The sequence below is a fragment of the Hipposideros armiger genome, unplaced genomic scaffold (assembly GCF_001890085.2).
Source record: "Hipposideros armiger isolate ML-2016 unplaced genomic scaffold, ASM189008v1 scaffold_567, whole genome shotgun sequence".
NCBI classification, from domain to species: Eukaryota; Metazoa; Chordata; class Mammalia; order Chiroptera; family Hipposideridae; genus Hipposideros; species Hipposideros armiger.
The window spans coordinates 930,556-954,262 of NW_017731917.1; the positions used below are offsets into that span (position 1 = coordinate 930,556).

Sequence of the window (23,707 nt, forward strand, 5' to 3'; positions counted from 1 at the left end):
TATAAACACTAAATTGGCTTTTTATCTCATGATCATTTTTATAATCTGTCCTATTGCACAAATGAAAATGATCAAATATTTTAATAGCTCTTTGATAGTGGTATAGACTTCTCACAAAATTCTGAATGTCAATTTACGAGTGTATCTGATTTTAAAAAGCCAAAACCAGATTAAGTTTATTCTAAGGAAGGCATAAACATATATTCTTTATAGTCCAAATCTGTTTCTGGTATTAGTTTAGACATAAATGCACATCTTAAAAACATTTTCCATAACACTCTTCCTACACGTAACTATAAAATGTCTTTCTAAAAAAAGTGGATAGAACTCCTCTAAGAATCCTTTCCAACCCACCAGAATACTCATCGAAATTTTCTGGAAAGATGAACATGATACTCTTTATAAACCCATTTTTTCCCTAAAAGTCTTGAAATGGTTTGAGTCTAAACTTCGTCATTGTTCATATTTTTAGGGCTCAGAAAAACTAGGTTTAAGATTTAACATTTTAGTAATAAAGGCAAGAATGTATATGTTACAGCCTGGCAATGCATTAAGTTTCAAGGGGCAGCAATTTGTATTTACTAGTCACGTAAACCCCAGTGTCTTCAAATCATTAATTTTGCCTAAACTTACCTAAAAATAGAAGTGCACTATAATAACCTTTCTGATATGAGCCTTTTCCTTGGAAAGTTTTTAGATCTGAATTTTCTTTTGGGCCCCATCATTCCTCAACTTCTACACTAAAACATGTAGATGGGAGATATCAGTTTAGTGTTTGAGTCGTTAGGCTACTGTAATACCCAGTTTTTGACTTAGCACTATTAGGTTTACCAGTACATGTTTATAAGACAAATACTTAAAATACTTTGGCTAGGGAACTCTCATTAAGGTGACCTTTGTCTTATTAACCCTTTTTCTAGCCTTGCTTTGAAACAAACCCTCGAATTATTTTGGAAGTGAGCCACAGTACTGATGTATGTAGGCCTTGAATTGTTGCAGTAGGAAAAAACCGGGATCCCCAAGAGTCTTAACATTCTGAAGCTTAAGTTACGAATGTGTTTGCGAAATTGAACAGTTTAAGTAACCTACCTTGATATGTAATTAGGATCTCACTAAATATGTAAGCTTTATTTAGTGGTCACCCTTAGTTTGAACCATGCAGACAACTTCAGCTCAGAAAATAAAAGCTTAGATAGGTGGGAATGGCTAATGGAGTATGCACCTACATTAAGGATAGACTTGCACATCCTAGGCAATTGACTAAAAATACAGGTGATTGAAAGTTTAATTTGCCCAAGGGACTTAGTCTGTAAGGGATGGTAGATTGGAAATAAGAAAGATATTAACCTAGAATTATTCAAAGAATGTAATATACTGCAGTTGGAAATACGCTGTCCACGTGGAGAGCTGAATAAGTAATTGTTTTGGCTTTTGTAGCTAGTCGGAATTTTGTGATTGTAGATCCAGTATTAAAATGGTGCAGGTAACTGACAGGCCAGGGTATCAGTAATCACTGCTTGGTTAGGTGAGTTATTGGGACAAGGAACTTAATCATGTGTTTAATTTGTAGTTATCTAATTATTGCCTAGAAATAAAATTTTTTCTCCCTTTTTATGCCAGGATTCAACATTAACTTGCATCTTGACAAGGAACAGGGGTTTTGCTTTTAATCAAAGCTGGATCTGTGGGTATGAGAAACTAGAGTCAAAATTGATGAGGTAATAACAGTCGAGAGAAATACAGAAATGTACAGAAAGGTTCAGTCCCTTACTTGATGCACCGTTAAGATGACTGTGCAGTACCAGTGGCCCAGCAGTTACTCCTAAGCACGTCCAGCTTGAGTATCTGCACTACTGGAGGATTTGCACGGGCTACAGGCTGGAGCGCTAACATAGCATCTCACTGAAACATTGAACTGTGTGGCATGTTCTTTCTGCTGTCCCTTCAATAGTCAGTGATCTTACAGGAAGTAAAATTAGTTTTGTCCAGTAAAATAATCCATGCTAGCCAAGCACCTCAGAAGCATTGCCACAAATGACCAGCCAAAAATTTTTTAAAAGTTAAAAGCCACTGACAACAGTGAGATGGCCAGTGCAGATATCGAACTCGTGACATAAAAGCTTTTAGTGTTAAGGCATACAGAGAGACGGTGACATAAAATCCATACTTCAGAAGAAAGATTGGGGATTATTTGGCAAGTTAACAGGATAATTTTGTAAAGTGTCAGTTGAGGGAGAATGGGAGTCATGTTCAAATACAATGAAAGGTTCCAACTTGACTATTTTTTGAAAAGTAATAAAAAAAAATATGCTGATTTAAATTTCATCTCCTTTTCCTTAGTCTGTCCATGTGAATGTGCTGTGTGGAAGAGTAAAAGGGCCCATCTAAGTGTTCCAGTGATTCCAATAGGTATTCCAAATTCATTGCTGCTTGTACGTTTAACACTTGTTACATTGGGCTTCCAGGATCACCTTAATACTCCCCTAATTTTAAAAAGATGGGGAACGGGAGACATTTGGTAATCAGATGGATAGATTCTAAAATAGGAAAAAGGGGTTTTCTAATCTCTTCTGTGCATACCTGATGTGAAGTATTTATTAGATAATAAAATTTTGGAAAAAAACATCCTTTTGGATAATGAAGGTTATACAAATTCATGTCAAAGTACATAAAAAATCAACTAGGAAGTAAATTTAAATTCTAAATAGAAGGAGTAAGAAGGCTCAGTGTGAGCTTTATGCCATGGACGAGTGTATAATTTCTTGTCCTGAAGTTTAAAACTTTGAAGCCTTAGAGGAAATTCATTTTTCTCACTGTACTCCAGAATAATGTATTTTAGTGAAATAAAGAGGATTTGGGTGCTCTACTGATTTGAAATGAGCTGTCAGGGTTTGTTCAATGAAATAGAGTTCTCCTCTGTCAACTAAAAACAATCTAATGGCTTCTGAAGCGCAGACAACTGTTCAATGAGAAAAAACCCCATAAAGTTAGAAAAACATTAGTTTCCAAAATAAGCTTTGGATTCAGATAGTAAAGCATGTTTCATTTCACATGGCTTGTCCTCACAATCTAAGGGGAAGAAACACTTCTATGGAAACTCGCCTTTTTAAGAAACCAGCACACACACGTACACTTGACTTTGAACCCCTAAGGGCAGGACTTAGTGGAAGTTATTCCTAGGAAAAAGGTGGAACAGATACCTGTTAAATTGATCTAAACTTTTAAAGTGAACAATAGAAACCCTAAAATGAGTCCTTGCTCAGTGTCACTGGTAGCTTTCTCAAGATAGACATACTTGGGGAAAACGTCATCCTTATTTTAGGAAGTGAACAGGAAGGCGGATGCAGGGGTCGAAGGCTCAGTTATTTGCAATAACACAATCTGGAGTGCTCATGTTACAAATTAAAATGTAATACTTTGAAAAATCCCTACATAAGTTGGTCCCTAAACCTCTTAAGAGAAAAATTTAAAGATGGAACTTAATGCACAAAGTTAAGAGTAAATACCAATACTTGGGTGGCAGATGATATTGGTACATTATACTGACCTGATTTGATGACCACTGGACCGTATTTTAAGATGCTTCCAGAAAGATTCTAGACCATTAAAAATCAATTACAGCAATTGTTTTAATTTTTCTACTTTCCTCATTAAGGTTTTCTGCTTACCCAAAGCAGTGTATACATTAACATGACTTAAAGGGGTGCCTTGACCCCCATCCGCAACAGATTTTTATCTAGGAATAGGAGGATTAAACCCTATTTGATCCCTAGCTCTTTGCTGAAAAGTGCATAAACAGGAATCCTGAATTTATTATATAGACCTCCTCGCATTATGTAATCGAAGCAAAGGGAAACCAGCGATGGAGTAGAGGTACGTAGACTAAAGAGATGCTTGCAAATCAAATAATGGTTCTAGGGATAGTCAAAATTTCTTGTTGCCCAATTTGGTCAATATAAATCGCAAGTCCAGAAAAAAGCTTGTAGTTTAAATCCCCGAGTTTCTTTTACTGAGATGGAAAAGCAAGTAGCGAAGGAAAAACAAAGGGGAGGGGTCAGGGAAGGGGGAAATGCATAGAGCACTAGAAAGATTTAACAAAGTGTGATAGATAAGCCACCCAAAGTCTCTAAAACTACTAATGAGCACAATTCTATTTTAATCAGCTATTTAGCTGGTACCTACTGCTATGTCACCTAGTATGAAATTTCGGAATTAATGGAACAATGAAGGAAGCAGTGCGGCTGGAGGTTCCTAGTGGGCCTGGAAGGTAGGTTACTCTGTTTAAAACCTGAAAAATGTGTGTGTGAATGAGAAGGACCCTGGACCTCTCCACTTGCTAGTAATTCAGTTTAACATGTACTGACTTGCGACAGACACTCGGTTGGGAATGCAGAGATAAAAATTGATAGGGTCCTTGACAAGAAACTTAGGCTTTACTTGTAGCACAAGTCAGTGACCAATGAACATGCCAAGTACTGTAACAGATGCAATGGTGTGAGAACTTAGGTGATTCTAATTCCCAGAGGTTAGTGAGCAAGAGAATGAAAAATGATACACAGGAAGTAGAAAGGCATTCAAAGTGGAATGAAGCAGTTTGAGCAAAGGCATGAATTCAGGTGGCGCACAGCTAGAGGTGCCCTGGAAATAGAATTGGTTTGGAATTGAAATTGGGTGGCAGAGTGGAAATGAATTGGAGAGACGGGAAGTGGAAGTGTCACGGGAGGTGTGTGCTGTAGCTGTGTGAAAAGGGCCCAGGAGTGTGACATAGTTTAGGAGTTATTTCATTAATATATTGTAACGTCTTACTAATTAAAGAAGAAAATGCAGTGTTAATCATATAAACTTAAGAAATGACATTTAAAAACTAATCCAGTTAAGTATGTCACCACTTTTGTTTTTATCCAGGTCTCCAATTTATGAAATCATTCTGCTGTGGAAATGAAACGAACCTTGTTATTGGTAAAGACCTTGGACGTTTTTACCAGCCGAGAGGTTTCTCTTCTCACTCAGGGTAAGATGTAATCATAGTCTGCTAGAGCTAGAAGGGACTTCAGTTACTTAATCCAGTTGCCTGGTTTTATATGTTACATACATGAGTAGCCTGGAGCTGAGAACATAAGTGGCCTGCACAAACAGCTTATTAAAATCAGATTTGATTAGTATGCATCAACTTCCCCCACTCAGGCAGTGCTGCCTCTTCACATGAGTGACTGTCAGTCACATCATGGAATTTTTAACATATTATTTGATCACCATCAATTCAAAGAACATAGACTGGACTCAGCGTTGATTTGTGTCAGTAAGAATGGGCAGGTAATTTTGCAAACTGCATTTTCCTTTCTAATAACCTTCCCTTATTAATGTCTACATCCTTTGGTGGCTGCCAGATGATTAGGATCAATAAAAATCCCTTAGGACATGTGTTTGACAGTGTCACTCACTCATAGTTGGGACATTTGGCAAACGATGTAGCCTGTGTGCCCTCAACCCTCATAATAGCCATGAGAAGGTGGGCATGGGAGCGGAAATGCCGTCTCTTGTGTGCTGAACTAGAGCAAGCAAGTCGCAGGACCTTCTTTCCTTGGCTTGCTCTTCTTTAGCTCGCCATACTAATCAAGTAATAGGACCAATACTAATGCCATAATCATGTCCACTGTGTCTCTTTTTAATCATTTATCATTTTTTAACCAGGAAGACTTCTAGCTTATATTTTATTGAAAAGAATTTTCTTGAGAATGTTGATGTTTATTAAAACAAAATAGTTCTATTGCTTTGGAGAGGAAGAATTTTTTTCCTGAATGAATAAATGCTGTGGATTTAGTTAGATGTTGGGTGTTTAAAAAATTATGACAGCTGATTGAATTATAAATGTCTTATTTGTCGTTGTAATACTATGTAAGTAGTAATCCTGCAATTTTCCCCCTTGTACGGATCAAACAAGTTTGAAACTTTGCATACCATATGCATATTTAAATTCTATTTTTAAAAAAACTAACCCTGCATACTTTCAAAAAATAATTAGATCAGTTAAAAAACCAACCTTTACTTTGAGGTAGATAAACCAACTGTTTTAAGAAATGGAAAAAGTGTCAAGCAATGGATATGTTTTTTAAATAACTGCAAAATGATACAATCCATTCGTTTTAAGTCTTACATGATCATTGGCTTAAGAAGCCAGGAAATATTCCCTCATTTTTAACAGGGTACATCATACAGTTGTACTTTTGTTTTTAAGGCAAGATTTAAAATCCAAATGGGAGAGATTTGATTTCTTGAACTGCCCTCATTTATACTCACTGCTTATTACAAGGAAACTTTTCTAAACATGCTGAGTGCTAGGTTTATTTTAAATACAACAAATCCACTATATGCTATGATGGCAGTAGATACAGGGCCAGAATAAGTTCGTAAGTATTCATACAAGTTTTTTAAAAAAGACTACAATTTACACATCCTTTATTTACTTGATTGAAAGCCTTCTCAGGTACGTAATAATGTTTTACATAGTTGCCCTCACTTTGTTCTCACTGACTTCAGTCAGTTGTGTTGGGTTTTCTCTGCTTGGGACTCGGCTCAGTTGCTGCCGTTGCCGCTGGTTTGTTTTCTTTCAGGATCAAGGTGGGTACTTTCATATAAAATCTTATTTTTAATTCCTTCTCTGGCAATTCTTTCCTGTATTCTTAGCTTTGCATAATTATACCTACAATGGAACCTTGTAAGAAAAGAATATGAATAAGTCATTAGTGTACAGTTCCTATAGAAACTAATTTGGAATTTTATAACAAAATTGCAAAATGCTTACAGAAGAATACCCCAAGACTAAAAATATAACCGTACAATTTGGAGTGCTATTTTAGGTGGCTTGGTGTCAAAGATACCTACATTCTTTTATTATTAAGGCATGTTTCATATAAAATGAGGATTTTTTGCTTGTAGAACCTCATACAAGTATGTACTTTGGGTCTGGCTTTTGTCTGCTCAAGAAGATCTATTTGAAATTCATCCATGTTGTATCAGTTGCGAACATTCTGGAAGTAACTTTCAGATGTGACACCAGCAGGCATGAAGTGAGCATGAGGTAAGGTAAAAGGTTGAAGCCTTCCTAAGTGAAGTAGGAACAGCATGTCTAATGTCATGCAGTCATCTGTTCACTTGACAAATAGTAGAAAATAGCATATTTTTAAAAGATAAAGGCACTCCAGCAGTATTTTGGAAGAAATTTTCATTAAAAAGTCCTTTAAAAAAAAAAAAAAAAAAAAAACGGAAAAAATCATTAAAAAAAAAAACCGGTGTGGGAAACTGCTCTAAAAAGAGCATGTGCTTTGGAATTAGAGAAACCTTATTATAGTCATGGATCTTCTTGAATATGTAATAAATGGTACACATACCAGCATCCTAAAGTCACCAGGATGAATCCGCCTACTGCAGCATCACATGACCTTCTAATTCTGCCTGTCGAGAAGAAGCACAATCACTGTCATTAATTATGTGTCATATACTTATTACTCCATCTAGAAAATAATTGTTCACTATATTAGAGGTGTGTGTTTTATACATAGAGAAAAACATACTCACTAGTTAACAAAAAATGTCCAAGGCCAGCCACAGCCGATCCTAATGAACCGTATAATATCGAGTCCCGAGCACAGGGAATGTTTTCGACATCTAAAATTCCTAGGAGCTTAAAGGGCTAGGATAAAATAAAAACCTAGATTGAACAAGAAAATCTGGTAGGTCAGGGTGGTTTGGCAAAGATTATTAAACTAGAGTATGTGCTATGTGACAACCACGAATCCATTTACATTGTCTTTTAATGCACTGCTTTTTATATACAATCTGAACAGTCAGAATCTTAAAATGGGAAACTTTGGAAATTGGAGCAGAAAGCCCCAAGCCAGTAGGATAACATACTCAAATTAATTAAATTATGGTGTTAGACCTTAATTTGCTAACCGACTGGTTTGGAAATGAGCGCTTTTTATGAGCTCTTTAAACATCTGTATAAAATTATTTGGTTCTCACTGAAATTTAAAACAGTATAATTTTGTTTCCAGTAATTTGGGGAAGCATAAATGGGAGAAGTAAAATTAATGGTGTTTGCTTATAACAGTAGTTTAGTGCTGTTTGTTTTAAATTCCTTTAACAATGACTTTAGATGTTATTGGTGTTTGTAAGAATATTTCATGTAAAAATAGAACGTGGGCAGTGTATCGCTTCTGGTCTGTTTCCTTGCCTGTGATATGAAATTGCACTTGATTGTATTTATGTTGCCCTCAATCTGTAATGAGGGGGCTGGGCTGGGTGATAATAAGTTCCTTCAAGTGCTAAACTGGTTTTTACATTTTTTTCTAGTTTTCATTGACTATGGACTTGTTCTCCTGATTTAAAAACACTGCCACCTTAATATGTTTAGAACGTCTGTCATTTTAACTGGATGTTAGGGACTTGGGGAAGGCAAGACAGACATTTAAGAAAAAACAGCCACGTTTCACTATGGTATTTCTATTAAAGATTTAGAAAACCTTAGGATACTGTTTTCTAAAACTTGATTCAATGCAAGTTTTCAGTGTTGTAGCTTTTAAAAGGAAGCCGCTTGTCCATGTAAAGGTTTCAGTTATCCTTTTTAAATGTTAATATAGTGGAGGCACGACCTTAAGCTGAAGGAGGGGAGGGGGGCCTATAGGATGAGGTAATACAGGGGAGAAAAAAGACTGGAAGAAACGGGAAGGACATCAACAAGTCAGATTAAAGGTTGAAACATGAAGACATTCTTGATTGTATTTTCTCCTATGTTTTCTTCTTTGGCTCAAACTTCTGCCAGAAAAGACAAATGTGACTTGTTTCATAATAAAGCAAAAATCATATACTCTTGGATCATGCTATCCCATTTTTTTCTTTTGCCTCTCCCTACTACCTTCCCCCCACCCCACACACACCTAACACATGAACACAGCAGGCGCTCGTTATTATTGCAGACTTTAACTCTGCAAGTTCTTTAATATAAATCTTCATATGCAAAGGTTGGGGATTTTTATTTCACTTCTAGGTTTTTCGTCTCAGCAAAACTCAAGTTTCTCACCCTAGCAGCTCAAGCCCAGTGGGGGCAGGTTGTGAGCCTCTCTGTAGAGACAGAGAATGGACCCTGAATTCTAGTACAGGACTAATGTCCCCACCTCCAAACCAGCCTATTTCCCCGATGCGTGTTGGGGGGATGCCAGGGCCAGAGGTGGGTGGTGGCCAGTGGTGCCAGCTTCATCATGTCCTAGAAGCAAGTGAGAACAGCGGCTTGTGCCACAGGGTAGAATGTTAAAGTGGCTTTCACATTTGGGCAGAGAATAAAAAAGGATTCCCTTCCAAAAGGGAGCCATGGTGTCACACCCCAGAATAAATACACCAGAATCTGCAAACATTTCTTGAGGCACTTGGGCAAAATGCCTTCAACCCCCAGTGCTTTTACCAAGTTTGTAAAATGTACTTGCAAAATATCAAATAGTGCTGTTAAAGTCAGCTAGGTTACTTAGCAGTTTTTCAAATCCCACCCTCAGATTCTGATTCAGACGTGGGATGGGCCATTGGAATCTGTAGAAAACTTAAGGTTGTGTGTGTGTGTGTGTGTGTGTGTGTGTGTGTGTGTGTGTGTGTGAGATGACAGATAAGGGAAGGGAAACACTGTTTTTAGAGACTTTAGAAAAGAAACGTTTTAAGTGCAAATAATGGAATCATGTCCACTTATTTTAAAAGACAAATATCAACAGAAGTTACATATCTTAAAATGGTACATGCTTAGAACCAGTGTGTGGACAGGCCCTGGATGCTGCTGATAAACGTTCTACAGTTCATGTACCAGCCCCATCTGTGACTTCACTGGTCTAATGTCAGTGCCCAAGTTAAGAAACAACACTGGTCATAACTCAGAGCCAGCGGGGGGCCAGGCACTTGACATCCCTGATTTTTAGCTCTCACCTGGAACCCCAGGGCTCAGGGTCTACTGGAAGGCTGTGAAGAGCTGGCAGAGTGGAAGCCAGGTCAGCCTGGCCTTCCCACCAGCCTGTCACTTCCACTGCATCATTAACCCTTTGGGTTTGTGTGCGGATGGCAAAGCTTAGGGAGGAGGCATTTTCCAAAGGCCACACATCTAGTAAGTAACAGGACTAAAATACATGTGTATCTGCAGTTTGTATCAAAACTGGGTAAGGATGAACAAGGAATGAAAACCAGTGTTGCCTTCACTGGTAGAACATTCTCACTAGAAGTGTAGGCGTGATTACCCAAATGACCAGGAGCAAGGATGGAATGCTGGATGAGGGACCCGTCTTAGGCATGTGAGCTATAGATTCTCGGAAATGGAAATTAGCATTTCTCTTTATTCCCCAAGTCTGCAGAATTAAGGCTTAACTTATTACAACAAATTGAAGCTCTTAAACTCAGACAATTTTAGACTAATTTTTTGGTAGACTAATATTTTTAAGCTTAGATTTAATAAAAGCTCTACCAGCTCACCTTGATGGAGCTAAGGGAAGCTCAAACGATTTCTAAGCCAGAATGCCAGTTTATAGGAAAAGGATCGGATCAAATTAGAACCACATTCACTGCCAAATGTATCTGCCTCAGTGCCCACACTGTCCTCTTGTTGCAAAGGATGAACTGGCCCTATTCCCATTTAAAACTAGTCCTGCTGCAGTCCATTGCTCGACTACTCAAGGACTTTTTTCTACAGTTATCTCTTCTTTCGTTTGCATTGTTTTCCCTCTATAATAACCTCCAGCCTAGAAACACTGAAAAGGCAACCCCTCATCACACCCCTTCCCACCAAGCCTCCTAAATTACCATCTACTTTTCCTGCTCCCTTTCACTGCAAAACTGAAGTTAACCTATGTGTTGCTGCTCCACTGATAAACCTCCCCACCCTGACTTGAATTCATTTCAATGAGGCATTCATTCATTCCCTACACGCCACTGAAATGGCAAGGTTCAAAAACACTCATTTTGCAAAAACCCATAGCACTCGTACATCAGCACATGGCAGATTGTTTTTGAAACAACTTCTGGGCTTCAAATGTGACACTGTCTCCTGGTTTTCTCTCTCTGGCCCTTCCTGGCAGCTTTGTTGCAGTCTCCTCTGATGACACCTAAATGTTGAAATGCTGGCCCCCTCAGTGTCCCAAGGCTTTCCATTAAATGCCATTTATATGACTCTCAAATTTAGAAGTCAAACCCTAATTTCTCCCAAGCTTTAGTCTCATTAATCTGCCTAATGACACTTCTACGTCTAATATGCACCTTGAACTTAATATTTCTAAATTAGAATAATTTTTCAGGCATTACTATTTAACCAATTTTCAGGCCCCAAACCTAGTAGTCATCCTTGATTCCTCTCCATCAAACCCGTCTAAGGTATCCCCATGTCTAAGGTATCAGCAAGTCTGGAAGGATACAGCTGAACCAACCACTTCTCATCTTCACTGCTGCTACTACCAAGTTACCATCCTCTGTCAGTCTTAAAAGATGTTGATTCCACTAAGATGACTACTGTTGTCCTTTTTAATCCCTCCATGGCCTTTGGGTGTGCTTAAAATAATATATGTCCTACATGCTGGTATGAAGGCCCTAGGTGATCAGGCACCTCCCCCTTGTATCCCATCTTTCCCTTCTCCCCTAGTCTAGGCACATGGGCCATTCCTCTAACACGCCTAGGTGGTTACTGCTTAGCACACACTGCCTTTCTCCCTGATCTTTGGCTGGTTCAGTAAATGGAATTCTTATTTTTTGTTTGATTACTCCAGCAGAATGTGAAAAGGACGCATTTTGCCTGTTTCGATCAAGGCCCCAAGTTTAGTACTTAATACTCAGTAGGTACTCTGTAAATAAATACTTTTTTGGATGGGTGAATTCATAAATTTGGAATTTACCGAGAGCACTTTGCCAAATTTCGTACTTTAAAATTTCTCAAAGAAAGTGAGAGCAGAGGAAAGGCAGCTTTTAAGGTCTAGTTCTATCCGGTATGGTAGCTTGGTAACTTTACCGTTTTTATCGTAGGTTTGCTGATTCTAAAAAGCAAACTATCCCTGGATTGTGGTGGAAAGATCACTGAAAGTTTAAAAAATGCAGGCTTCCTTATCTGAAATTACCCTGGGCTGCTAATTCAGACATAGCTTACATTAACTTTATTATAATCTCTTCGATGAGCTTTGATAGTTAACTAGTGTTTCATGAACTATTTACAGGCCTTTTTACAGTATTTTGTTTTGCTAATGAACCAATTAAATAGGTCAATGTTAACACATTGAGGACGAGCATTTAAATTGTTTAAATGCATGTTCTCGGGGTTTAAACCATTGAAATCAACTTTTATACTGTTTCTTCAAAAATTTATAAGAAATTCGCTAACTATATTTTTGTGAACTGAAATTTTCAGGAAATACGCACCAAAGACCCTAGTAGTGTTTGAGGGTGTGATACCGTTGGAAACATTCCCCCTTAATGTACAGGCACAAATCTGCGTCACCAGTCCATTATGTTTAATCAAGTTTTTTTTTCCAATTGAAATCTTTGATTCTCAGTGGGTTAAACCACCCTCATGACCATTACATGACAGCAGCTACCGCCTATCAAAGGTGAATAGTCTGATACAAAAGGGATAAAAACTCAAAAGATTCCAGGGTTCTCACAAAATCCCTGCTCTTAAGGAGCCCAAGAGACATATTAACTTCCGGTATAATAAATGGTGGTGATAAGAGCTATGTACCAGGTGCCAGGGGAGAAAGACACAAGCACCTCAATCTGCTTTGAGTCAGGAGGCCCTTCAGGGGAAGACGAGAGCGAGCCCCGTTTAGCTTGAGTGCATCTGGAGGAATGCACGATCCGTCAGGGGAGCTAGATGGAGGGTTTTTGTATCAGAGGCCAAGGGGAACGCAACGTGCTGCTATGACTGGATTTGAGGCACAGGTGAAATGACCCAGTTCGCACGATGGCGCACACCTGACCATTGTGGAAGGTGGGCTGCAGAGGGCAGAGCAAGACGACACGAATACCAGCTGCGGAAGCTATTCGTTACAAGCCTGCCTTCGCCACTAGGTCGAGGGAAGGGAAGCTTAACGTAAAGAACTCATTCATCCGATCCTCCTGCTAGCTCGCCAGAATCTATACCCAAGTTCCCATTTCTCAGCATGTACGGATCCCTTCCTGTTAAGTGCTGTGAAGTACACAACTTCAAAGCCAAGGCACCTGTCCTCAGGGAGATTTTAAATCTCTGCTAGCAAATTACAGTGCAAGGCCATGGTCCGATTTTTTTTCTTGCCAAAGCATTCAGTATTATTAGCTGTTTGATAGTGACCCGCAGTAAGTCATTAGTATTGGTGCGCCCGGTCCTCCCCCTAGTTGTAGTCACTTCTGTCATGGCAATCAAGTGAAAAATATCGGGGAGGGGGAGACACGGTAATCGTTTCCAGCCCACCGATCGCAGGGGAGCCCACACGTGCTCCGGGCCTAGCGTCTCCCAGCTCGTGAAGCCGCGTCCTCACTCGGCGCCCGCCCGCGCCCCGCTCGCCCACGCCCCCGCGCCTCGCCACCCCCAGGTTACCTTCCCCTTCCCGGCCTCGCCGGGGTCCGGCGCTGCGGCCATGAGGACGAGTCGGCGCCGCCAGTCCCGCCCTGCCCCCGCCGTGGGCCACCGAGAGCGGAAGCCCCGCCCGCCACGCGCCGGCCCGCCCCGCCCATGCGCGCCGGCCGCCATTTTAGGGAACGTTTTTGCTCCGCAGTGGCCGCGCCGGCCCGGACCGTCTCCTTTGTTCACTGAACGCGCCACACCTTCTCCACCAGGGGAACCCCACGCCCCGCGAGTCGGGGCCGTGGGAAGGAGAAGGGCTGGGAAAGCAACCCCGCGCCCGGGATCTCGCCGGGGCACGGGCGGCGCGGCGCCCTGGCACCTCGAGACTGCGCCTCTCCCCACCCCAGCCCCCGCCAACCGCCATTTCTATCCATGGCCCGCGCGCTCGTGCTCGCGTGCGCGGCCGTCGGGCGCGCGCCGGGGGGCGGGGCCGCGGGCTGGGAGCGGGCGCGCCGCCGCCGCTTTGTCCTGCGCGCGAGCCCCGCGGCCGATGAGCCCGGCCCCAGCCCGGGCCCACCAGCCCGGAAGTCGGTCTGCACTTGCTCGCGGCCCGCGTCCCCTACGTGTCCTTTGTCCTTCCGGCCCCGGGACGATTCTCGGGTGCCACCGGCAACTCCAGCCTGTACCAGCAGCCATCTAGCCCCGAGCGCCAGCCTCCAGCAAATTGTGCTCCCACGCCCAGCCCGCCTTCTTCCTTTTTTTAGGTTCATTACTTAGGGGCTTTAAAATAGTACCGCTCGGTTCGCCTAGATAGAAACGGGGGACAAAATGGAGGGAGCAACTCGTTATTGAACATGCGTCAGGGCGTTTGTGCCCGCCCTTAACAGGGAGGTGAAGGACTTTGGGGTTTGAAGTAGAAAAAGGCCTGCAACGTGCATTTTTAATGTTAAGTGGTGGTGCACAGTGGTCCCTACGACTGCGAATTAACGTGACACCTAAAATACTGCATATTGGTGAGATCAGTTGAGAATGGACGCAGGCCGATCCTGTGTAAGATAGGGTCTAGCCAGTTTCTCAGCACCAAATAAATACAACGCATTCTTTTTTCAGTGGGTTTTTTTCCCCCCTATCCATCGTAAGGTAAATGTCCCTATAATTACCTTATCCCCATTTAGTCTTCGAATATTTCAAAGCGTACTCCTGGGAAAAGGTTGAAGCTTTAGAGCGTGTCATTGTGCAAAGTCATGCTGCTTCTAATTATGCTGCTGCTTGACACACAGTAAGTGCTGGGGAAGATTAGCGACGATGATTTAATATTAGGTATCATTAATTGAACGTTTTCTTATTCCTTGTAATGACCTTACTTTCATGATCATTTAATACCTTTCTACAATCCCAATAAAATATACAATTTATGACATATTTATGGGTGTTATAATTTTTTTTTAAATGAGTAACTTTGAGGAAAATTGGACAGCTACAGACAAATTACATACTGCTCTAATATTTATTAGGAAACAAAAAAAAATCACCCCACCCATGATATCCTGCCAGTTTGGGGTTCTCAGCTGAAATTCTTGAGCTAACTATGCTTTGAACTGTGTCTGGAAGATAATACAATATTTAAGGTAGTAATATTCCATAAAGCAGTAAGGAATTCTTCTGAAGTAATTCCTAATTATGTTGTGAAGGAAGGAGAACTGGAAAAGTACCAGGTAAAACACTGTAACGCCATCCAATTTTATTTTATTTATTTTATTTTATTTTTAACACTGAATAACAATTCTTTAATATCATCAAATATCCAGTCAGTGTTCAAATTTTCTTGGGGTATACTTTTTTTTTTACATTTACATTTGTAAATATATGTATATATACATATACATATATATATTCTGAATCAATATCCAAATAAAGTCCATATGTTACACTTGATTTGTCCAATTTTATTTTTTATTGTGATTTTGAAAATTGCTGGGGTAAACTTAGTTGAGGTTCATTTCACTTATTTTTTAAAGTATTTTCATATTTTTGTTAGTATTAACGTTTTAATTTCACAAAATTGCATAATACTTGCATGTTTGATTTTTTTCAGTTTATAGAGTGAGAAGTAAAAATCTCTCACTTTTCACCCTTTTTCTCCCCTCTCTAAAGTAAACACAACTAACAGTTTGATGTATCTCTTTCTAAACTGTTTTCTTAATTAAAACAACACCAAAATACAAAGTACAAAGTGAAACTCTATGCCATGTTTGCCCCCACACGTGTATACATGCATCTGTATATGATGCCCACATATGCACTATGTAATTTGCATTCAGTAATTTACTTTTCACCATTTAACACTGTACCTAGGAAATTTGTGTACCTATAGATGTACTCATTCATTTTAAAGGCTGCTCAGCAATCCTTTATAATCATTTTTCTTCTGACTGACATATAGAAAGTTTACATTTTTCACTAATCCCCTCCCCCCCCAAAAAATGCTTCAGTGAGCATCTTTATGTGTATATCTTTGTGCACATGTTCAAGCATTTCTGTAAGATAGATTTCTGGAAGTGGTCTAATTCAAAGGAGTATGCACATTAAAAAAATTAATACGTACTCTTAAGTTGTCCTGCAAAAAGACTGCCAATTTACATTCCCCATTAACAATGGATAGAGTGCCTGTTTCCTCACAACCTTTTAAACACCGCATATTACCGTGTTTTAAATGCTTTACTTATCTGATGAGTGAAAAATGGTGTCTTACAGCTTTAAACTTTCCTGATTACTAATATGGTTGAGCATTCTTTCAAATGTTTATTGGCCATTCTTTTTAGAATTAACTTTGTATAGCTTTTGTGCATTGAGAAATATGGTTGTGTATGTGATTTGTTTATAGCAGCTCTTTGCAATTACGGCTTTTAAATCCCATTTGTAACAGATATTTTCTTTTGTTTACTTATTAATTTTGTTTATGGAGTTGTTGGCTTTTAAACAAACAGATGTTTCTCCGGCAAAATTTTTTTTTTCGGGAACAATAAAGAATTGCAATTTGGGACATGCAGTTTAATGGCACGAACCACACACTAGTCCAGAGCTGAACAAGCAAGAGGGAGGCTCTTTTATCCACTTGGGAGGGGCTGTTGTGAAGGAAAAGACCATTGGAGGAAACTGAAAGGTCAAAGTATAGTGACTTTTCATTGGCTGAGTTATTGTGGTCTCCCATTGGCTAAGCTACTATTGGGCAAGGGGGAATCTTTTCTTTCTCTTAATCAGGTAGTCACATAGTTATCATGAGATGCAGGGGTGCCGGAGGAAGCTGTTGTCTGTGGGGTGCTGCTGGGTGCGCACCGGCAGCTGGCTCCTGAGAAGCTGCCTGTGCTGCAAGCATGGGGTGCTGGGGGAGCCGTGGGTATGCTGCAGGAGCAGGTGCTGCAAAATCTGCTCAAAGGGCAGAGTCCTACTGAGAGATCATAGTAGAACTATTGGGTTGTCAGAAAAGTCATGACGCATGTTTACAACAGATGGCAGTAGTTCCTTTTTGGAAGTACTAGAGTCATTTGCATCTATGTTATTGCTATGTCATTTGACAGCTGACAGTTCTAGCTTCATTCTAAAAAAAGATTGAGCGATTCGGTTGCGTTTTGGAGATTTTATAACAAGTTGAAGATGGAAGACACAACTGCATTTTTGCCATATTTTACTGTTTTATTTCCATAAAGGGAAGAACGCATATCAAGCTTGTGAAAAGTTGCATAAAGTTTACAGTGACAATGCTCTACAAAAACGTCAGTGCCAACGATGGTTCACGAAACTCCATGCTGGTGATTTTTATCTCAATGACCCTCCTCGGTCAGGGAGGCCCACCGAGGTTGATGACGACAAAATAAAGGCATTGATGGAGGCAAACACACGTTACACGACACAAGAGATTGCAGAAACATTGAACATCCATCATTCAAGTGTTCACAACCACCTGAAGAAGCTGGGATACGTAAGCAAGCTCGATATTTGGGTTCCGCATGAACTCAAAGTTCACTTGATGGCATGTATAAAAATCTGCAATATGCTCATTAAACATGAGAAAAATGATCCTTTTTTGAAGCGACTAATAACTGGTGATGAGAAGTGAATTGTTTACAACAATGTGGTGCACAAATGGTCTTGGTCCCAACGTGACGATTCACCTCAAACGATATCGAATCAGAGGAAGGTTATGCTCTCAGTGTGGGGGGATTTTAAAGGTGGTGTGTTTTTCGGGCTCCTACCAAGGAACCAAACAATCAATTCGAATGTGTACTGTCGGCAATTGGACAGTTTGAACGAATCCATCATCCAGAAACATCCAGAGCTCATTAATTGTAAAGGAGTTGTGTTCCATCGCGACAACGTGAGACCACAAACAAGTTTGATCACCCGTCAAAAATTATTGGAGGGGCTGGCCGAGAGGCGCGTTGGTTAAGAACTGGCTTGGGATGCCAGAGGGCCCCGGTTCGGATCCCACATATGAGGGCCAGTGACACTGCCCTCTACAGCTAAGATGGTGAATGGCAGCTTGACCTGGGGCTGGGCTGCTGTGGGTCGCCGGTGATGGCGTAGGCTGCAGTCCCCTGCTGCAGAGGGTTGCCATGGGCTACCGTGTGTAGCCGGCAGCCAGTGCGAGCGGCCAGCAGCAGCAGTGAGCTGCCGTCCAGAGGCCGACGACTGATCTGCCTCGCCCGGGAAGAGTGCAATGATGGTGCCAGCTTGGGCCAGTGAAGCAACATCCTCCACAACTAGACTGAAGAACAAAACAACAGCAACTTGTCTGTTCCCCTTCCCCCCGATTCCCCAGCGCTGTTTCCCTCCCCCAATTCCCCAATTAAAAAAATATATATATATATTGGCGTTTGGAGGGGATGTGTTGCCACACCCACCATACTCGCCTGACCTTGCACCATCAGAACTTTCACTTGTTTCATTCTCTTCAAAACTCCTTGTGTGGTATTATACCTTTCAATTCAGATGAGGCTGTAAATCAGCACCTTGTTCAGTTTTTCCCAAATAAAGACAAGTTCTTCTATGAACGAGGAATTATGAAGCTCACTGAAAGATGGCAAAAGGTTGTCGAACAAAATGGGCAATATATCATTGATTGATCTTTGTTCTTTATATAAATAAATGACCTTTGAAAAACATAGACAAAATACGTCATGACTTTTCCGACAACCCAATATATCTCTTCCAGTTGGGATCAGTGGTATGCATTGAATGATACCTTCATTACAGTTCTCTTTTCTAGTACCCTGACTGTATTATTATTTTTTAATGTACGCATTTATCATGCAGGTTGGGTATTTAAAAATAAGATATTTGGTAACAATTAGTTGAACCAACTCTTTTAAATGAGGTTTCTGTTTATTAATTTTCACAGTCTTTCATTTCTCAAACATTTTAACTTTTTTTTTTTTCTATCGAGTCCAACTTGTTACTGTTTTCTTTTATGGTTTTTGGTCTTGTGTCTTGCTTAGGTAGGCCTCCCTGACTCCCATAATAAGAAAATACTCATAATTTTGAAAATAATCTTCATATGCTTCCTTTCTCAGTAATAACTTTGATTATTTATCTCTTTTTCTAATTCTTAAAAGACCAACATTCACCAAGTCTATTTTTTTCTATTACAGTTTATATTTTACATTTTTCGATTTTATTGTCTTTTTAAATAGCTTTTGAATGAAGTATTTACTTCAGTTATTCTCCACCTTTCTTGGTTTCTAATGAATGTATTTAAGACTATAAAATTTCCTCTGAGAATCATTTTATCATATGTTACATCATAGATGTTGACAGGTTATGTTCCTATTATCATTATTTCCTAAATTTTCTATAATTTCAGCTTTTATTTCTCCAAGTGACTATGTTTGGATATGCTTTTGGTATTAATTTTTAGTTTTTTTGTTTTGTTTTGTTTTACACTGTGGCCTGACAAGTGATTTCCATGTACAATTGTCCTTTAAGATAAGAAACAGTAAGTCAACTAAAGAAACAGTGTGCCCTTGAGCTGTAGAACATTGTTGCACTTTAATACCGGGACTGAGAAATGGAGAGCAGCAGTGTAGGGTTATTAATCACTATTGGTCCTCAGCCATGAATGCACGTGGACAACATCACCAGATACCCAGTTTCAAAGTTGGAGTCATTTCTATAGTAGGGACCTTCAGTTATACATTGTTTTTGTGGATTATGGCTCCCAAGTAGTTCAATTTTAGCTTTGCAGTTTTAACTTGCAAATTACTTTTTCTACTCAAATCTTTCAGATTGCTTTCACCCATACACACAGTATATGATCAGAGCAGACAAGGTCTTCTTTGGTGACTTTCCTAGTTCCTCCTTTAGTGGACTTTGCCGCACTGTCTAGCCTCAAGTTATCTGAAATGTTTCCATCAACCACAAGTTTTCTGAAAACTGCTCCTGAGATGGGTGATTGACAGATGTTACCTGCGTGGCCATCTTCTCAAGGGCAGCCTCTCAACTCCTGTTGCACTTCTCAATCCTGCCCCATGGAGGCTCATCCATGAAGCCTCCCAGACCACCTTAATTTGAGATGATCCCCTCTCTTCCTGAGCAGAGGTAAAGAGTACACACTCTCGTAGCCATGAGTTATCAGCTCTTTGACTTTGAACTTCTTTAATCTCCCAATGCTTTAGCTGTAAAATGAGAATAATGATAATTCCTATCATTATTATGAGATCAAATGATATAGTGTTCTGCAGAATGCCTAGTATTATGTAATGTCCAATAAATTGTCTGAACTCCCACAGTACTTATTGTCTGCCAACTGACTTGGAGATTATTTATTAGTTTGAGTTGTTAGTCACCTCACCATTATTTGGTCATTTCCCAATTGTCTTGAGGGCAAGAGCCAGGGACTCTTGATGACAGTCCAGCACATGTATGTATCCGGCCATGATTTGGCCTGGCTGGTTCAGGATAATCACCTGAGCCATGAAGTCAGCTGCTTCCATTGGTGGGTCATTTTTGCTGTCACTAGCCACATTGGCACGACGAATGTCTTTGACAGACACATTCTTGACATTGAAGCCCACAGTGTGGAACAGCTTCACTCAAACTTCGTGGTGCATTTCAACAGACTTTACTTCAGTTGTAATGTTGAGTGGAGCAAAGGTGACCATACTGGGTTTGAGAACACCGGTCTCCACTCGGCCCACAGGGACTGTACCAATACTACCAATTTTGTAGACATCCTGGAGGGACAGACACAAGGGCTTATCAGCTGGATGAGTTGGTGGCAGGATGCAATCCAGAGCTCCGAGCAGTGCGGCTCCATTGGTATTGCCGTCTTTATGGGTGACTTTCCATCCCTTGAACCAAGGCATGTTAGCATTGGCTCCAGCATGTTCTCACCATTCCAACCAGAAATTGGCACAAATGCTGCTGTGCCAGGGTTATAGCCAGTTTTCTTAATGTAGGTGCTGACTTCCTTACGATTTCCTCGGATATAGGGCAGCCCAGTGGAACCCATTTCGTTAAAACCAACAATTAGTTGCTTCACACCCACTGTATAAACCAGAATGGCATGCTCTCGGGCCTGCCCACTCTTGCAGATACCTGCTTCAAATTCACCAACACCAGCAGCATCAATCAGGTTAGCACCGTCAGCCTGAGATGTGCCTGGAATCGTGCTTTTGATAAAGTCTCTGTGTCCTGGGGTATCAGTGATGGTCACATAATACTTGGTAGTCTCCAATTTCCGCAGGGAGATATCAGTGGTGATCCCACACTCACATTCAGCTTTCAGTTTTTCCAAGACCCAGGCATACTTGAAGGAGCCCTTTCCCATCTCAGCAGCCTCCTTCTCAAATTTTTCAACGGTTCTTTTATCAATCCCACCACATTTGTAGATAAGATGACCAGTAGTGGTAGATTTGCTGGAATCTACGTGTCCAGTGATGACAATGTTGATATGAGTCTTTTCCTTTCCTATTTTGGCTTAGATTTAGTGATGGTTTTCACATCTGTGTTCTGGCGGCAAACCCATTGCAAAAAGTGCTCAGTGCTTTGTATTGATATTTTGCAATCTTATTGCAAAAATAAGACTAGAATCTCATTTTTTAAAAAAGCTTATACTTTATTTAAAGCATATCTGTTATCTACGCCTACACAACCTTACAGACTAAACATTGTACATATTTGAAAATACAGGTGAATTGAACATATTTGAAAAGCCAATGAAATAGAATGGGATAGTTGTTTTAAGCAGCCAAAGGGACATATATATTTTTAGCAAATATCCATATTCCAATGGTTGAATCTTATTGTTGGCGGCAGTCACAACAGTAACGTAATTATAAATCGGAAATCATTATAAATCAGAGTAAAGCTAAACCTGTGAGAAGATTATGCGTTAGGAAAACACATGATTGGAAGCTGCCAGAATAGCCTTCCAAAATGAGGGCCACAGGGAAACGCAAACTAAGATGTCAGTGAGATGCTATTTCACACCCATCATTCTCATAAGCTGCAGGTGGGAGCAGATATCGATACAATCACTTTGGGAAACAATTTGGCATTATCCTGTACTACTGAGGACGAGAGCTCCAGGTGACTCAGTGATTCCACTCCTGCATATGTACCCTGTGTTTGTTCTCTGTGCCCTGCCAGCCCACAAAACGATTGTTACTGATCTGCATGCAGGTAAGTACAGAAATTGAGGTAAGTGTTGAGAAATCTTTATAGCAGTTTAATGTTATATCCAAGCATGTGATTTTACAAACTATCAGTCTGTAACAGACTGAAAATTTAGAAGCCAAAACAGAACTGATTCATTGTAGATAGTTTGAGAAGTGCTGCGTCCTCTAGACCAGCGGTTCTCAACCTGTGGGTCGCGACCCCTTTGGGGGTCGAACGACCCTTTCACAGGGGTCGCCTAAGACCATCGAAAAACAAAAAGATATTTACATTACAATTCATAACAGTAGCAAAATTACAGTTATAGAGTAGCAATGAAAATAATTTTATNCATGGGGTGCTGGGGGAGCCGTGGGTATGCTGCAGGAGCAGGTGCTGCAAAATCTGCTCAAAGGGCAGAGTCCTACTGAGAGATCATAGTAGAACTATTGGGTTGTCAGAAAAGTCATGACGCATGTTTACAACAGATGGCAGTAGTTCCTTTTTGGAAGTACTAGAGTCATTTGCATCTATGTTATTGCTATGTCATTTGACAGCTGACAGTTCTAGCTTCATTCTAAAAAAAGATTGAGCGATTCGGTTGCGTTTTGGAGATTTTATAACAAGTTGAAGATGGAAGACACAACTGCATTTTTGCCATATTTTACTGTTTTATTTCCATAAAGGGAAGAACGCATATCAAGCTTGTGAAAAGTTGCATAAAGTTTACAGTGACAATGCTCTACAAAAACGTCAGTGCCAACGATGGTTCACGAAACTCCATGCTGGTGATTTTTATCTCAATGACCCTCCTCGGTCAGGGAGGCCCACCGAGGTTGATGACGACAAAATAAAGGCATTGATGGAGGCAAACACACGTTACACGACACAAGAGATTGCAGAAACATTGAACATCCATCATTCAAGTGTTCACAACCACCTGAAGAAGCTGGGATACGTAAGCAAGCTCGATATTTGGGTTCCGCATGAACTCAAAGTTCACTTGATGGCATGTATAAAAATCTGCAATATGCTCATTAAACATGAGAAAAATGATCCTTTTTTGAAGCGACTAATAACTGGTGATGAGAAGTGAATTGTTTACAACAATGTGGTGCACAAATGGTCTTGGTCCCAACGTGACGATTCACCTCAAACGATATCGAATCAGAGGAAGGTTATGCTCTCAGTGTGGGGGGATTTTAAAGGTGGTGTGTTTTTCGGACTCGTACCAAGGAACCAAACAATCAATTCGAATGTGTACTGTCGGCAATTGGACAGTTTGAACGAATCCATCATCCAGAAACATCCAGAGCTCATTAATTGTAAAGGAGTTGTGTTCCATCGCGACAACGTGAGACCACAAACAAGTTTGATCACCCGTCAAAAATTATTGGAGGGGCTGGCCGAGAGGCGCGTTGGTTAAGAACTGGCTTGGGATGCCAGAGGGCCCCGGTTCGGATCCCACATATGAGGGCCAGTGACACTGCCCTCTACAGCTAAGATGGT

At 40.4% G+C, this 23,707-nt stretch overlaps 1 protein-coding gene and 1 pseudogene across 1 annotated transcript; both read right to left on the bottom strand.

Moving 5' to 3' along the window:
* Positions 1 to 6,089: 6,089 nt before the first annotated feature.
* Positions 6,090 to 13,685, bottom strand: COX20 (cytochrome c oxidase assembly factor COX20). The gene is made up of 4 exons (XM_019623850.1): positions 13,580 to 13,685; positions 7,576 to 7,690; positions 7,389 to 7,452; positions 6,090 to 6,712 (listed from the first exon to the last, which is right to left on the bottom strand). Exons 1-4 carry the CDS (start codon positions 13,619 to 13,621, stop codon positions 6,574 to 6,576), a joined length of 360 nt encoding a protein of 119 aa, XP_019479395.1. The 5' UTR covers positions 13,622 to 13,685; the 3' UTR covers positions 6,090 to 6,573.
* A 6,718-nt stretch (positions 13,686 to 20,403) lies between these two features.
* LOC109371377 (elongation factor 1-alpha 1 pseudogene) overlaps positions 20,404 to 23,707 on the bottom strand; it is a 24,526-nt pseudogene continuing 21,222 nt past the window's right edge.

What these genes read in the sequence shown, in the direction of transcription:
- COX20 (XM_019623850.1), bottom strand. Translation starts at nt 13,621, where the DNA reads ATGGCCGCAGCGCCGGACCCCGGCGAGGCCGGGAAGGGGAAG. An exon ending in TGGACATTTTTTGTTAACTA is followed by an intron (nt 7,453 to 7,575) that starts GTGAGTATGTTT and finishes TCTTCTCGACAG; the next exon opens with GCAGAATTAGAAGGTCATGT. An exon ending in CTGGTGACTTTAGGATGCTG is followed by an intron (nt 6,713 to 7,388) that starts GTATGTGTACCA and finishes TTTTCTTACAAG; the next exon opens with GTTCCATTGTAGGTATAATT.